The sequence below is a fragment of the Poecile atricapillus genome, chromosome 2 (assembly GCF_030490865.1).
Source record: "Poecile atricapillus isolate bPoeAtr1 chromosome 2, bPoeAtr1.hap1, whole genome shotgun sequence".
NCBI classification, from domain to species: domain Eukaryota; kingdom Metazoa; phylum Chordata; class Aves; order Passeriformes; family Paridae; genus Poecile; species Poecile atricapillus.
Genome location: NC_081250.1, coordinates 110,369,972 through 110,387,235, shown reverse-complemented (window position 1 = coordinate 110,387,235; position 17,264 = coordinate 110,369,972). Strand labels below are relative to the sequence as shown.

Below are 17,264 nucleotides of genomic sequence, written 5' to 3'. Positions count from 1 at the left end.
TAGGGTTGCAATCTGAGCTACAGAAACTTTAGCTTTCCTGGACAACATTTTATTACAGTGGGGGGATGGGGAGGGTGTCCTCCCTTCTGAGCAGTTGCTCCAGAAGTGGATTTTCTCCCTGGGTATTAGCATTCTGCTAGTGCAATGATTGGCAGCTCTGCAAGAACATATTCTGGAAAAGCTAGAAGTTTTGAAAGAGTGGGGTTGCGAAGCTAAAGTTGCTTGCTTACTCTGTTGTCTCCAAAAGTGCACATTATCATTGCTGTTGCTCTTAAAAACCAGTTTGCTCACCAGGGTTTTGGTGTTGGAAGAGTTTTGTACACATGACAGCACAGTGCTTCTGTTTGTGCCTTGTATCTATGGGGATGTACTGTGCAATCTGTTATCTCTGCTGTTGCTAGCAAAGTAAATGTTCCTAACTTGGATAAATAATTCTAGCTAAGCTGAGGAAAATATTAGCAAAATTACTTTTTGTGCCATTTGTCGGAAGTAAAAATGACTTTTGTGTGACTTAGTTGGATGCTTCAGCTCTCTCTAATAGACTCGGTATGTCACAGTAGGCTGCTTTGTGATAATAATCAAAGCTCCTATTTCCAAGTTTTGTACTTATAGTTCTAAATTAGCAAATTATAGCTCTGTTTTCCCTGTATTACCTTCAGCAACCCTTTAGATAGGGCTGATCTCTAATGGGTCAGGCACAGAAACCAAGGTGTCTGGCATCCTGTACCTTTGCAAAGGGAAGCAACTGTGATAATGCAACTGAAATGCTGCAATGATGAGCTCTGTTAAAGCAACCTGAGGCAGCTCGCATCCTGTTCTGAACACTTCCTTCTTTATTTTTCTCTTGTAGATAATAAGTTCAGCCAGTCCTTGTGCAGACTTCTTTTTCCAAAGCTTATCCTCTGAATTTAAAAGAACACATGTGCAGTCTCATACTCATGCATCTCAAAGGGCAGTGAAACAATCCTTTGATGAAACCGTCAGATTGATACAAAGATGCAGTGAAGTTGATTTGAACATTGTGGTACTGTGGAAGGTATGTATGGTTGTAGCCTTTGTGGTAATTTGAACATGAAACATTACAGTCAGAAAATAATTTCATGTGGCATCCTGAACTTGGCATATACATATGAAATTTATGGGTGATTTTTTTTCTGAAAACAATCAAATGAACTATAATGATGCAAGAAGCAAAGATAGTCTTAGTATCTATTACTGTAGTACGTGTCCTTAAATATTTTTACATTACTCTGGATTCACTCAGTTCTTGTAAGTTCTCTTTTAAAAGAGAAAATTAGGAGATCTTAAACTAAGAGGTTTGTTAATGCTTAATCTTACATACCTCTTAAGAGTGACCCAATCTGCTTTGAAGAAGAGTCTCATTTGAAGCAGTGGAAATTGGCATAAATATGTCATTCTAGCCTCTAAGTCTTGATTAGTACAGCATATTCTACCTAAGTTAGGGAGCAGTCAGTAATTCTGTGTTATGAATCTTAAATAGTTTCTGGTCTGCAAATGTCTTTGCATTATGTTCTGTAGGCATATGTTGTGGAAGACAACAAACAGCTTATTTTGGAGGGCCAGCATCACGTTGCCCTTAACACAGTTGGGAAGGAGGCCTTTTCATTTCCTCAGAAGCAGGTAATCTACTGAAGTTTTCCTTTACAATTGCTTCTTTCTCTAAATGGACTCAATGAATCCTCTAGTGTATAAGTGGAAGCTTTTGTACAATCTTAACATCAGATAAGTGTTATTACTAAATAATTCAGACTGACTTACTCCAGGTTTGCTTAGTCTTTTGTATTGGTGTAGACAGGCCCAGTTGAAACATGAGAAAAGCAATGTGCAGGTAAGCATATTGATGAGCTGTTGTTGAAGTAAACTGTTCTTTGGTGTTTCAGATAGAGCTAGAAGCTTGTTAATGGTATGAAAGGTAATGATTATTTCATAACAAAGTTAATAGTAAATGGTGAAGTTTATAGTTGTTTTGCTTGATGAAAGAAAACAGCATCTATAAGAAACTGATGGCTGTCTTTTGGTACATGAATTAATAACAACTATGGAAGTTACAGATACGGTTCTGGAAAAACATCTGTACTAAATTCAGTTTATGTGGATAAAGAAGACTGATGTGCAGAGTAAGAGGAAATAAGTCTTGGGCTGCTTGTTTAGTCTTCTCCCGAGCAGCACATTGCTGTTCCTTCTTGTTTTGGTACCATTCTTAATGTTTTTACCAATATTGCAAACATAATGTATAGTTTTTAGTGGGCTCATAAATTTGCAGCAAAGAGTACTATATATTAATTTTGTCAAGAAAACAATACAGGACAAATGTCTTCCTATAAATACCATGCTATAATGCAAGTAGAATTACTCTGAAGCTGTGCATTTGGCTTTGGTTCATAAGCCTTTAAGTATTTGTACATTGCTAAGATAATTTTTTCCATTTAGTTCTTTGTGCTATGAAATAAATGGGAATTTGCACACATAGGCTGTAGCTATGCTGAGTAATGCAAGAGGCTGTATTAATCTAATGACAACTGCCCCCTCAGGTATTACTTTTCCTGTCTTAATGTATATGTAGAACAGTAGATCACACTGTAGACGTCTAAGGTTAGGAAACAAAATACTGTGAACTTCTGATCTCATTAAGTTCTGATTCTCACAAATGAATAGAAAGAGAAAATAGAAATGAATTATATCTGCATCCTAAAATAAGCAAATGCCTGAATAGGGTATGGGTAGAAATTTGCATTTCTTTTTGACTGGATCTCTATTTGTCTGTATCACAATCAATTTCTAAGTAAAGAAATTAATCCTGCCACCAGCAGCAAGGAAGGATCTATATGTGCTCTCATTTTGTTTGAGGAATATAGGCTACTCTATTAGTGTTCTCTATCTAAAATCTGTTTCTCATCAGGTTTTATTACAGCTATCTTCATATAGATTCTACATTGATTATTGTATTCACATCCTTAAGCATGAGGAACACACTTCCTTTGAAGCATTCTGTGCCTTGTTTGAAAGCAAAAAAGCATCTGCGTTGTCATGCAGTTGAAATCTGCTATAAGAGTAATTGGAGTTTTAAGAACCTGTGATCTCAGGACTGCTGAGAATCGAGAAATTGCATATCTTGACGTACTACTTTTTTAAAAATTGACTCATAATACTGTCAGGAGAGGATAAACTGCTCTGAGCTAGAAGGTGAAGTATAACAAATTAATTGATTTGAGACTTTGCAGCAGTCTACTTCATTCAGTCCACACTGAAGAATTAAAAGAATCCCCAAAATATAATTAAATTAGCCTAGATAGAGAAAATAATGTACTTAATCTCTTAAAAATTGCATGTTGTCTTTGAATTATCTTGCTTTTGCATTAAAGTATCACAAGCAGTGGAAAGCTGGGGAGTAACAGTGGTAGAAAATCCCAAACCCACACTTCTGATTTAATATTTTCAGTATATAGTTTTGTCTTGTAAGTCTGTATTCTCCTAAGTCATGAACACAGTTGGAAACTCCAGAGTTGTCTTGTGATGACAGTATTGAAGTTGGTTGTTTTCTGAGGACTCAACAGCAGAGGGAGTTGGAGGTGCATGTTTTTTTACCAGCACATGTGGGTTATCAGTTCATACATGATAAAGGGCGGCTCTGATCTGGGGAAAAATTAATTCCAGATTCTGAACAGGTGTCACCTAGGATGCAAGAGTCCACTTTGCATTTATTGCTGAGTTTTATTTGTTGCTCGTTTGCAGTGACTCTATTCTTGACTTCTTTTGCTTCATGCTGTTGTATCCAGCAAAGGAATTTTTGTGTCTGGCAGTCACAGACAGCCCAAGAACAGTCTCACAGTGGACATTGAAGAAACATGAACAAAATTCTCTCTACACCACCACCCCCTTATTTATTTTATTGCTCTGAGAAATTGCTCAAATCTTAGCCAAATTAATAAATAACTCTGTTGAAAAAAATGAGATCACTTGCTTTATATTTTGGTTAAATTCTCTTTATTGGTTGGCTTCTGCTACGTTGTCAGTTGTGGTGTATCTCAGATTAACTCTTTGCCAGCTTCTAAATATGTAGTTAGGATTCACAGAAGCTTCTACTACTGTTTGGGGAAACAAAGCTTCAGTAAAGCACTATAGTGAAGAACACTTCACTTCTTCAGCACTGTTACGTTTAAGTTGTTCCCGCAGTTGCTAGTAGATTGATAGCTGGGTGAACTGACATAACTTAATCCTCGTATGTGTGTAAAATGTTAGGCTGCTGACTAAGCCATAGTGATGGGTGCTTACTTCTGCTTGGTTCCTTGTGGGACATTTAATGCTCAACAGGGATGTGGAACACACAACAGGGTGCAATTATTCCTTTGTCACAGTAGCATAACTTGCTGTAGTATTTGATAAAATCAAGATGTTATAACCTCTGGTTACAGTGGGGCTTGGGGAAGGGCTAAAATGTTTTTCATGGTAAAATCTTGATATGTACCAAAATATTAAAAACGTAAGTAACACTAAAATTCTATACAAGTTCTTTGATGCTCAAATTCATGTGCACATAGAATTAAAAATACTAATCCTTTTTTGTTCCAACCACTACAATAACTATGACTTGAAAGCTGGTTTTCTGTCACTGAATACAGATGTTTTTTATTGTTGTTTACAGTAGAGATTTTTTTGTATAACAAAATAGCACTGCCATTGAGTGTAGGCTACTGGACACAGTAGGCCTACCAGGAAATTTGATGAACTACTTACTTACGCTTTTATGTTCTGGAAGTTTGGAGTCATAACATGTAGTGTGCTGAAGAAACACTTACAGAATATTGGCTTTGTTAAAGCATTTATTTGTTTCATATAGAAATCTCTCAAGATTACGTGGAAAACATTTGTCTTCTTATCCTTCCTTTCATTTGTATTTTTGAAAAAATGTCCTTTGGCCAAAGGTAGGAGAAAAAATGCTAAGTATAGTTTGTTGCCTTGAATCAGAAGGTACCACAAAGTGATATGTTAATAGTCACAGGCAGCAAGATATAAAGAAAAAAGTCACATAAAGTGTAAATAAAGTGAATTGCTTTGAATAGATCCATTTCAGGCCAAGTAAAAAAAGCCTCACTTATAAATTCAGCTGAGTATTTTAAATCACTGGTTTTTTCAACAATGATACTGCTATAAGTTCTATTTCCCTTCTGCAACATACTTTTTGGAACCAGGTAGTTTTAACTGAAGGTAAACTTAAGATTGCGCCTGAAATACAGCTATTCTGTCTCTTCTTCTTGATCTCTCTACCTTAAATTAGTGAAAGGACAAAAACTTTAAATGCATTAAACATCCAGTCACAGTCAGGGCTGTTGATTAATATTATTTCTTACTGCTCTCTTCTCTGTTTTTCTCGGGTGAATTCAATCCAAAAGATGACAAAAGAAAAGTGTCAGTGTAATATGGTGGGGTGGAAGTAATAGGGCCTTTGACACACTTCTGGTTTGCTAAGACTTCATACTGATGGAAGGTGAGAAGCAGCCTAGAGGTTTGTCATTTGAATGTTGATGTGTTGGGAATAGTGTGCATCCTTCCCAGGTGTGCTTCAGGACTGCACATGATCTTCTGGGCTGCACATTTAGTCCTGTGAATTAGACCAGTGTTAGCCCAAGGTAAAATCCATAAAATGTGTATAGAATTGATGTAGGCTTTTTGGCAGTATTTCACTTCAGAGAGGATAATTTTGGTAAGACTGTTTCTCAAAATACATGCAGCTTAGTGAGTCAGCAACAGTTTGGTTGGAAGCAGGAATTCTTGAAATGTAGGAGAGGGTAGGGTTTAAATAACTATTTTTCCTATTACTGAAACTGACATCTTTTGCTAGTTCAGGACTTTTTTTTACAGGATACGTGGGAGGAGATGTTTGAATAAAACAGAGATTGCTGGAATGGATTTAAGACTTTCCTTAAACCACCTCAGTAGAGAAAAAACAAAGTTCTTAAGGGTAAATCAACCTCATGAGCTGAAATACACATTTTTTCACTTTGTTGTATCAATTAATAGACCAGATATAGTACCAGCTTGGAAGGATTGGCTTATATTATTGTCACAAATTAAATATTCCAAATACCTGCAGCATTTGATCTGCTGCTTTACCCATTATGGACTGCAAAGCTAATGGTATCTGTTTTCAAATGTATTATTCTTGGTGTCAGTAAAATACTGTACCTGGAGTTGTCATTTCTGTAGTTGAGAGCTAGAATGAATATAGATCAGTCACATGGTGAAGGAAGCAACTTAAAACCAAGGTTTTAAAATGGAAATTCTCAGATCTAAAATGGGAAAGGGAGAAAAGCACATCACTTAGATGTCTCGCTCTTATTCTACTGCTTTCATATATTCTGGTTTACTTATGCTTAGCTCCCTTCAAGAGTTTCCTGTTTAGGTTTTCTTCTGTGCTATGCATACTGGTCCCTCATATTTGAAGGAGCATGTCAGTAATCCTTTTGGATATGTGTGACTCGTGGTTTATGGGGAAAATATGCTGATTTTCCATACAACTTGGAAATCAAATTGCAGTGCTTACCTTTTTCTGGTGTGCTTAAGAGCACATTGACCCAGTCTCTAAGAATATTGTTTATGAAACTGAAAACTTTAAGTTGTGTAATATTAGGTATAAATTTTTTTCCAAGTGATTGTATGTGAAGATAAAATCACTTCTATCCATCTGATGGAAAGGAAGAACTTTTCAGTTTGAAAACGCATTCTATGATATTAAGGAATCTATTATGGGTAGATCTATCTGCTACATCTATCAAAAGATGCTTAGAATGTTAAAATGTTCCTTTTTCAACTTCTAGCTAAGTATAATTGCAGAAGTAATCTGAAGCTGGTGTGAATGGCTAAAGCACCATTTCAGAAGTGTAGATAGAGATGATTTTATATCTGTTTCAAAGTAGCAAAATACCAGACTCTGATGGTTGGGACTTTCTTGTAACACAAGTAAGTTAAAATGTTGAGATTATTCTACTTGAATCAGAAATCTTGTGTCTAGATTTGAGTGTATTTGTTTGAAGCTGGTCTTTGTAAATTACTTTAGGCAACAAGAAGCTTTCTAAAAATAGGAAACAACTTTCCAAGCACCAGTTTATAGCTCTTGGAACATAACTGAGGGAGCACTGTCATTCTGGTGCTAATGCCTGTTAGGTATTTTTAGGCAAAACCAAAAAAGCCTTAAAATGAAGCTATAAAATGTAAAACAGTAACAAAACCACACACCCCTCTTTCAATCTCTTACAAAGTCTCTTCCAGTCAAGCCTCCCTTCCTCTACCAATTGTATAGATAAGACACTCAAGTTACACCACAACTTTTTTAATGGGACAGTCCTAAGCATTGATGTGGCTTTCTTGTATGCAGTTTATGCTGGTTACTGGAGCTTGTGACACTTCAGTAGGCTTTGCAAAGAACCACACTGGGTCAGCAGGCAGATTTTAGGTGCCAGAATTTATTTTTTTTTCCCCCCCTTTAAAAGATAATACTTCACTTGCGCTGATAATCTAGGAGTTCATCAACAAAATATCACCTGTTCAGTTCTTGATTTTTCTTTTGCTTTGTTTCTAAATATAAGGCTGTTACGGCTTGGTGTATGTTCTTGAAGGGAGGGTACAGGCACCAAGTAGTTATGGGCTTTTAGTTTGGTTTTTTAAGCCTTTTGCTTAAAAATCAAATTTCACAAGCCCCAGAGTAGGGCAGGAGTTTAATGCATCCTTAAACTTAGCATTTATTAGCTGTCTCTAGGTAACTTTCTGATCTGTATCCACATCTTCTTGGTTATTGTTTGGAAATGCTTAATTCTTTTTTGAGCCATCCATTAGGTAAGAGAATCATGGGCTAAATGTCGTATCTTAGCCTTTGTTCTAGGTGCACAATCACAAAAAGCCTAGAGTTTGAGCAGCTAAACTTGGAGAGACAGACATCTTTTCTGACTCTGACACGCAGAAGCTGGCTGGAATTAAGGTTTAGCTCTGCTGGAAATGATTAATTTTGCTGCTTTCCAGTCCTTCAACAGAGGTGTAATATTAGAACTAAAGGTTTGAAGTATTAACAGCACTCTGCATTGTCACCAGTAAATGTTGCTGCTGCATTTCATGATGTTCTTGTCTACTTGTAGAGGTAAATATGCGTATTTGTCTTTTGTAGGGTTTTAAAAAAATACTCGGGAATTCTGATTGGGAGGACTTGGAACAGGTAATTGACTCTAGGGCAAACTACAGTATGTAGGATATTGCTGTGTGGTTGAAGACAGCCTTGAAAATTGGTTGGACTATTATTTGAGGGGAGAGAATAATTTAAATTAAAACCTTTAATCTCTGCTGTGTTTCATGCTGTCAGTTTGCAATGTTAGGGTAGGATGGAAACACCAAATTTCATTCAACACTTAAAATGTATTTTATTGTTACTATGGAATATCTTTTTTTCTTCTCAAATTACTTATTTGAGAAAACTACTCTTCCTTTTGAAGAGAAGACTTGCAAGCCTATTAAAAAACATTTGATATCTTCCTGGTATTATCAGCACAGTGACTAAGGTGTTCATGCACATTTTTGAATGCCCAGTGTGTTTTATTTTTAAGTTAGGTTTCATTGCCTGTAATGTTTATTTTCAACTTAAAAGGTAGAATCTATCACCTTTTAATGAAAAGTATTAACTTTATTATGCTGTGCCAACTTACTGGTGGCTTTTTAAAAATCTTGTTTCATGTGTTTTTAGCAGGCAGTCACATTTACTGCTGCAAATTCTTTTTTTTTTTTTTTTTTTTTTTTGCTTTTAAAGATGGATTTTCTGCAGAATTGGTTCATAAGTAAATGTTAAAGGGCAGCCCCTTCCTGAATAAATCCTGCTCACAAACCAGATTAGATGATGTTGGACAGAAACGCTGCACCAAATGCAGGCTGGTTGCAGCTTTCTGTATCACTTAATTTCTGCTTCAGACTCTCATTCCGTCCAAAGGGTTAGGGGGAGTCCCAAGTAGTGTGTTCGAGCATGTCTTGGGCTTTCAGCTGGGGACAAAAGGTAACTTTCATATCTGCAAGTGCTTGTTTCAAAGATACTCTGTTATTAAATCCTTCTGTCAGTGTTCACATGTTCATGTAAATTTCTGTTTGCTTTACTTTGGATCTCTTCTGGGAAACTTGTGTGTTGCCTTTCCTGTTTTGAGCTTCCTAGGGCAGGCAAATAATTTTTTTGTTGCTAGGTACAGCTGCTGAACAGGGAGCAGTGTAAATGCTGTCCCTTTTCCCTAGAAGCCAAACCCAAGCACTAGCAAACCACTGCAACAATAGTGTGCTTTTGTGACACTTGCACAGATGGTATTTTCATAAGCAACTGTGAAATCTGTCTCGAAAGAAAGAAGGTAATAGATAAATCATACCAGTTCCTCATCCAGCATGCTTAAATACAAATCACATTGGAAAAAAATGTGAGCTTCATGATGCTGCAAACTTGTTTCCCCTATGAGCTGTAGTTCGTAATGGAAAATTGTAACTTCTATGACTGGATTTCTTGTACCTTATGTTACTAGTTTCCATGTTACTCTGAATTTGTTTCAGGAACTACCAGAAACTGTTCTCCTGAAGTTTTCTCGACCTGAAAACACACCAGTACCTCCAAGACCAACACCAGAGCAGCTTTCTAATCTTATTAAGACAAGTCTTCATTATCCAGAATCTTTCAATCATTCTTTTCATCAAAAAAGGTTAGTGGAACATAACCTTTAGAAACTTCAGAAATATTGTTAATTGGACATAAATCCTTTTGAGAAATGCTATGCAGGTTATGATATTGAAGTCTGATATGCAAGTATGAAATATTGTTAAATTTTTAAACTCAGTGCTTCAGAAGTTTATAGGTAAAATGAAAGTTTCATGAAAAAAAAAGACTGTAAAACCATAGCTCACAGTTTTAATGTTAACAAGTAATGTTATCAAATTTACTGAAAGAAAAATAGTCTATTCCCTTTGTGTTTATTTTTGTTGTCAGAGTAAACATTGTGATTTCTTTGAGAAGCTAGACAGAAAGAAAGATGTACTTTAAGCTCAAAGGAGCTGTTACGTCTACAGCATCTGACTTGCCAAGATTAGCTGCACATGGTTCTGACATACGTCAGAAGGAAAGGTGGTAACAGTTCAGATCACTGGGGTTTGTCTCCTGGAAGAATATCAGAATTAACCTGTCAAAAAGCCTGCTGCTGGAGTGAATTGGTTAGAGCCTGTAAAATCCATGAGTTTTTCAAAATTGTAATGATATGAACAAAGCCTCCTGGCTTAAGGTCCAAATATTAAATGGGTTGTATTTGAAACATGAAGGTATCTATTTAGGTTTTAGTTGTTTCATCTGAAAGCTTGCTACTGTGTTACAGTTTTTAATAACAGTTAATGTAAGTTGTCAAAATAAAGGGATTTGTTTCTAAAATCTAACATTTAAATGTTCTATACGGTGTTATATTTTAATGACAGTGATGAAGCATGCATTATCCCTGTTAGACATTCATCTCTTATTGGTTACAGTCTCTAATTGTTCCTGTCTTACAGTTCAAGTTTAGGATATTTAAACTCTTAGGAAATGGTAAGAAATTCCAGTGACACAAATCACTTGCTGAATATATAGTGCTGTTTTAGTTGCAGTAATTTGTGTTCCTGCCTGTCAGTATCTTGGGCTCTTCCTTTGCTGCAGTATTATTTATAGAAACAATAATAGTAATTGTAAACAAGCAGAATATTAATTCTGTATTAGTTTTATTGAGGATAAAGGCCTACATTAAACCCAGATATACATGTGCTATCTGTTCTGGTTGGGCACTGTTCAGTCTATAGCTTAAGGCTGGCAATTCCTGTACAGGAGGCAGTGCAGAAGAAAAGTGTTCAGTCAAAATGTGCCAACCAATAATTCAGAAAATAGTATACTGGACCATATTATCTCATTCTGGAGTGTCTCTTGTCACACAAGCCAATTTCCTGTAAACTGAGGTGGTATTTATCCTTTTTCTGTCCTTTCTCAGCTGGATGAAGGGAGGTAGTAGCTTCATTTGGTCTAAGTGAGCCATTGCTGTTTGCCTTAATTGACAACTTTTATTTAGCTCTCATCAGTGTGATTCTATTTCTACCTACACTATCTTGACTCCAGCTTAATTGACAGCTAACATATAAATTTCATGTTATTCATATTCATTTTAACTATTTAAGAGTATAATTAAGACTATCCAAAATGACTCTTTTTTCCTTTAATGTGGAACTGTTTCTTTTTGCAGCCTCTGCCTGGTACCTGTCACTCTCCTGCTTTCCAATTGTTCCCAGGCTGTTGTAGATGTGATGATTGATTTGCGACATAAACCAACAAGGTAGTGTGCAAATGTTAATAAAACAATATTTTTAAGGAACCCTTACTCGCTTGGGAAATCTTGTAATATTTTAACTATACTGAATATCTAGAACAGTATTTTTTCAACAGTAGCTTCTTTGAAAGAATGGAAATTGATAAAAGGCTCATACAGTTAACTGTGAGTCTTCAGTCTCTGCTAAGACAAGGCCTCTAATTGTTACTCTTGAATAGTTAAAACACACTGCAGGTCTTTTCTAGAAAAAGGGAAATGCTTTTCAACTAGTCAAATAGGCACTTCACCAACCTTTATTAAACATAAGTTGTTAGGTTTTCATTTTTAAAATACTGTGTAATTTGTCGAAAACAGCTTCCTCCTGCAATTTGTCTTAATGTAAAATTTTGTAGAACCTTGGATATTTTTAAGACTGCCTGTAGGTTTAGCAGCTGGTTCTTATGACTGCGTTTTTGCTTAGAACTGTAGTAGTAAGTGGGAAAATACTAGCATTGAGGAAGTGTTTATGAATTGCTTTTAGAAGTTTTACTGATGATTTTTTGTGGGATAGAGAATTCAGTACCATATCTATACCATTGTCATTCTGCCACTTCTGTTTAAACAAGGCAACTTCAGCTCATGGGTAATGCAGGTGACAGCTCCCTTTCCTCCTTTCTGTCCTCTTAGATATAACACTACCTAGTCTGTTTGCCACCAGGGAGGGGAGAAAGATTGTGAAGACATTGAGGGGTGCTTAGTCATGGGGGAGCACTGGCTTCTTGCCAACAGTCCATGGAGACAAGTAAAATATTAAAAGCCCGGACCCTAATACACATGTTCAGAAGTGGAAGACCGAAGATTTAAGTATGGTTTACTTTTCAGGTACAATTAGGAAGCCATTCACTGAGCTGCTGTTTCTTCACCAGATGATCACGTATTACATTTTGAGACATATCCTTTGGAAGGATAGTGTACTCATGCACCTTGAAACTGCTTGAAAAGAAAGCCCCCACACACTCTCTCCTAGTGTAGTAGTGCAATGGTCTAAAGCAGTATACATCCATATTGACTATTCCTGTGTGACATGCAGTCTGATTTAACTCTAGCTCATGGGACAGGCCTAAGAATGCCTTAAATAGGAATTCCTTAAGCTGTGACAGTTTGGATCTTGTTACTACATTTAGTGTTACATGCCAATTATTTAGAAAGCTGAGAATACACAGAGTTCTTCATTATACATCTATGTGTAATTAATGTCCTGTGTACAATGCATTAGGGACCAAAGAAACATTTTAAAGGTTTGTTACGATTCACCTGAGCTAAAGAGACACTCTAAGGATTTTTAAGTAAGTCAGAGAACATTAATAAATATTTGGTAAGACCCAGAATTAAATTGAGCTGATGGATGGACATAAGCATCCTTAAATTTACCGAAGGTACTCTGTATCCTAGGTACTCTGAGTCTGCATGCATTTGTGGGAGCAGGTATGTTTGGATATGGATGTAGTAGGAAAGAAGACAGACACGTGTGATTGTTATTTTAAGTTGTATTATAGTATCTTGATAAAAGGTTAAGTGGAGTTCTGTCTGTAGCTATGATGGCAACTGTTAATCCTTACAAAGTCTAGCTTTTTCTTGCTAGATAAACCTAAATCTCTTAAAGATAAGGAGGGTTCGCAGAACAAAGACAGCATACTGCATTTTGGGAAGGCGGTGATTTAAAGGTAGTGATTGTAGGCAAGCAGTCAAAATGACTCAGCAGCTTCAGAGACATCAAAGACAAATGGCAGTGGGCACTCACCTAAGGGATGCCAGAATAGTAAAGTAAGTTCCCTACTCCTGACTTCTGAGAAATTTTTAAAAAGTATGAATGTTTGTAAGGGCCTGGTGAGGGGGACACAGTGCTTTCTGAAATCTTAGGAAAACTTGGAGGGAGTCCTGTGAATTGGTGATACATGCTTCAAGTGCAGAGAATTAACATTTTTATCTCTTTTTTTTTTTTTTTTTTTCAGCTCCGAAGCACTAGAAATACATGGATCTTTTACATGGCTCGGGCAAACACAGTACAAGCTTCAACTTAAAGGCCAGGAGGTCTATAGCTTGCAGCTCAAAGCTTGTTTTGTTCATACAGGTGTCTATAACCTTGGAACCCCCAGAGTATTTGCCAAGCTCGTGGACCAAGTTACTTTATTTGAAACAAGTCAGCAGAACTCCATGCCTGCACTGATTATTATCAACAATATCTGACCACTTCCTGGAAAAAAAAAAAGCACTAAAAGACAAAATAAATGGGATTCTTTTCTTACATTGCTGGTTGACATTTTGCTGCAGTTTTTTTTTTAACTAGCACCTCAAACATCTAACTTGTTACTAAAGATTGTGTAGAAGAGAGAATAGCAAAATATTCAGATGATTTGTCAGTTTGTTTCTCAATGCAAGGCACATTGGACTGAAAATACATTTATCCTTTTATAATGTATTTCTTCTCTGGTAATTAAGATACTCATAACATAAAATACTCTTAACTGCAGATCTGAACATGTATGTCCAATGCCCTGTCAAAAATGCAGCTTGACTGCTGTTACAACTTCCAGCATGGTGTGTTTAATATTTGTGGCTGTATTAGGATATGGTTCAGAAAGAAAACCTCATTGGCTTTTTCCTGTCTGAAGCCATTAGTCATGGTAAATCCCAACCTTACTGTGAAGTTCAATAAGGTCTCTCAAATCCATTTCTGATTCTTGGTTCTTTAGTTCAAGATTTTGGTTTCATATTTATGGAAACTGGTGGCTTTTCAAGGTTTACATAAAAAGTCCACCTAGGGTGTTTAAAAAAATTAATTTGAACCAGTTTGAGTATTTTCTCATTCATCTCAAAACAGAATGCACTATTTCACAACCATGAGATTGTCATTTAAATTGTCACTTACTTTATTATGTAACTATAACAACTGATCTGTTTAAAAAAATCTACTCAAGATTTTCAAGAAATGTATTATATTTATAACAAATGTACTGTAAATAGAATAAAGCATACACCATATTCACTGTATGGACTGGTGGCCTTTTTGCTTGCGTTTGCATACAGCTGTAGCAATCCACAGGTGCTGCTGCTATCACAGGACAACGTTGGTGTATGAGACACTGCCTCTACCTTCTGATGCATATTATTCTTTTTAGGTAAGTGGTCCAATTTTACTCATGTTTGGTACTACTGTATGACTGTCTCCAGGACTTTAGACTCCCTGAAGGTCTTGGAACCCATTCACAGCACTTTCATAGTCAAACTTAATAGGACAGTGGATCACGTTGCTAAATAACAGAATGCTGAAATATTCTCTAACAATGAGTATGTTGCTTCAGGCCTTGAGTCCTTTTCTCCTGGTGCACAGCTTGAAAGAATAATCTAAAAGATTCTCGACATTGTAGCCTTAAGTTGTGCCATCATTGCTTTTTCTCTCTCACACCCATTTAGGGAAGGAAAAGTCATAATTGATGCCATTCAGCTGTGCACTGTAGGCCACAATGTTCTAAGTCACGGTGTATATTTTAAGACAGCCTGTCCAAAGTGGGTTATCAAGAGTATCATGTTTAGAAACTGGATGAAAAGAAGAGAGGCCCTGTAGAGGGAACTGGGCTTGTCTGATGGAGGCTGGAGATGGTGTAAATGGCAATTCACACTGAGATTGCCATTGAGCAGCAGCTGGCAGGTAAAAAGGTGAGGATTCAAGAATCTTGGAATGAGAGAGCAGTGAGATGACATGATGCAGGGCAAAGCAGTTCCTGGAGCTTCTCAGCACTCTAGACCCAAATGCGTAAGCTCTGACGCTCACCTGCGCATCTGAGCAGTCTGTGATTCATCAGTCTGAGACCCAGCAAGAGCCGTGGGTGTTTGGGGGAGGAGGGTCCTTGGCAACCTGTTTTTGGATTTCAAATATAACAGTGGAGCTTTTCCTTTCTTGGAATTGCAGTAGCAATGCTTAGCTGGACACATGCTCGTTGTCTCTCCTGGTGCATTGTTAGAAATTCTAAGTGTGTCTTTGGGAGCTCTAAAAATCAGAATTTTACTATATGATTGCTTAGGAGAGGAGCTAGCATAGAAGTAGAGCTAAGCATGCCTCCTTAGTGGCTTCTTACATGGTAAACTGGAGTCCACAGTGAAGATTCCGAGTGATGATGGAGAGCAGTTCTATTGAAATGAAAATTAATCTTGTCTTGCCATTGAGCAGGTAAGTATATCTGCAAAGGCATGCTTGTGCTTCTATCACAGCAATGTTGTGGCTCACAGAAGATCATGATATCACATCTTTGAGATAGTTAGAAAAAGCTCTTATAGACAATGAGATCCAAGGGATTTTTTTGTACTAGGAATCAACTGAATTTTCCTTTCTTGCTACCTTTGTAACATAAAACAAAGAAACTTTCTAAGCTGCAGGTTTTAGTGAAAAATAAAATGCCCTGTTTCAATCTGGGGAACTTGGGAACAATTTTATCTTGTATTACTTAAAATACAGAAATAATTCCATATACTAATAGACATAAACTTAGGCTTTTCATTTGAGCTGAGTAACCAACAAACCTGTTCCTGAGGAGGTGAATTCTGCCATCCCTTCCATACGTCATGGCATGCGTTGCTCCATCCTTTTCTCGGGGAATTCTGGTGGTTGTGGGCTGCTTTGCCAAAAATTGCTGAAATACTGCATTGACAGATTGCTATTTTGTGCAATGCAAGTCTGGAGTGATAGAGTTTTAGAGTCAGTCAAGAGTCTGAGAATCCTGTAGGAGATGACTACGATAACATGGCAAGGTCTTGTGCTTTTACTTGTCTCAAGCAGCAATCCCCATCTACTTCCTCAAAAATAGGAGAAATCATTCTAAATGGAGTGTTCTTATATTTTTAATACTGTGTACTTGGCTGAAACTAGGACAGTATTCTCAAATTTATTCTAAAGCAATGGTTATGTTGATAAAGCTGTGGAGTTTTCTGAATATGTTGCCTTGTAACGTAAATTTCTGTATTATAAATTATATAAATATAAATTATAATATATATATAACCTCTCTATAATTCAGGAAAAACTATCATAAATTAATATTTAAATTACTTGTGACATAAACTCACTTTGTATCTGTCTGAAACTACATTATTAAAATCCTTTCTAAATACTGAGTAATGGAATGATGACTTAACTAACAATAAATATCTAAAAGTTTGTAGCAAAAGCAGTGTTAATTGCTTAACTTGTAAACATAATGGCCATTTACTTACTGTCGTGGTTGGTGTAATTTTAGTTTATTATTTCTGTTTTATTAGAGGAGTGTCTGGTACATTACATAAAAGGTCCATTTATACCGTGGCTTAAGACACACTTAAGTATCTCCTGATACTCATCATCAAGTGTGAAAACTTGTGCTGTCTGCAGGGGTTGGTTACAATTCCAGGTTTGGAAGTTTGAGGATAACAGCCTGGTTTGGTACCAATTAATACAAAATCCACTGAAGTCCCCTTAATTTAAATACAGTTTTGTAAAGTTTAAAATCTGCCAGATTTCTGAAATACTTTGTTTGTCCTGGAAAGACTGTCTGTCCAGTGAAACAAGTAGAACTAAACACGGGGTAAGTGAAAAATCTAGAATGAAAGATGAGGGGAAAAAAGAAGTAAAATTATCTTTTTTTATTTCAAAATAATAAAACATTAACTTTCTAAGTAGAAAAAGAGTGTGATCAGTGTCTCTATTGCATTTTTATAACAAATTTTTCCTAAATAAAAGATTATTAGATTTCCCACGGAATTCTAAAAATTCCACTCAAAATAACTTTTTCATCCTGTTTTTTTTACAATGATAAATGAAATAGGGACTATATAAAAAATCAAAAGGAAAATCAGAAACACTGACTGTGATTCCCAAAAATGTTGGTA

At 36.3% G+C, this 17,264-nt stretch overlaps 1 protein-coding gene across 4 annotated transcripts in view; it reads left to right on the top strand.

Annotated features, from left to right (window-relative positions):
- Positions 1–14,396, top strand: part of TRAPPC8 (trafficking protein particle complex subunit 8) — a 53,166-nt gene extending 38,770 nt beyond the window's left edge. For 2 of the 4 annotated variants that reach the window (XM_058831644.1, XM_058831642.1), the window contains 6 exons: positions 851–1,036; positions 1,540–1,641; positions 8,177–8,224; positions 9,586–9,731; positions 11,283–11,372; positions 13,358–14,396. In XM_058831644.1, coding sequence (XP_058687627.1) covers positions 851–1,036; positions 1,540–1,641; positions 8,177–8,224; positions 9,586–9,731; positions 11,283–11,372; positions 13,358–13,592 — 807 coding nt within the window. In that variant the 3' untranslated portion in view covers positions 13,593–14,396. The remainder of the gene's footprint in view (positions 1–850; positions 1,037–1,539; positions 1,642–8,176; positions 8,225–9,585; positions 9,732–11,282; positions 11,373–13,357) is intronic. The other 2 variants (XM_058831645.1, XM_058831643.1) reach the window with 1 other exon arrangement.
- Positions 14,397–17,264: the final 2,868 nt, after the last annotated feature.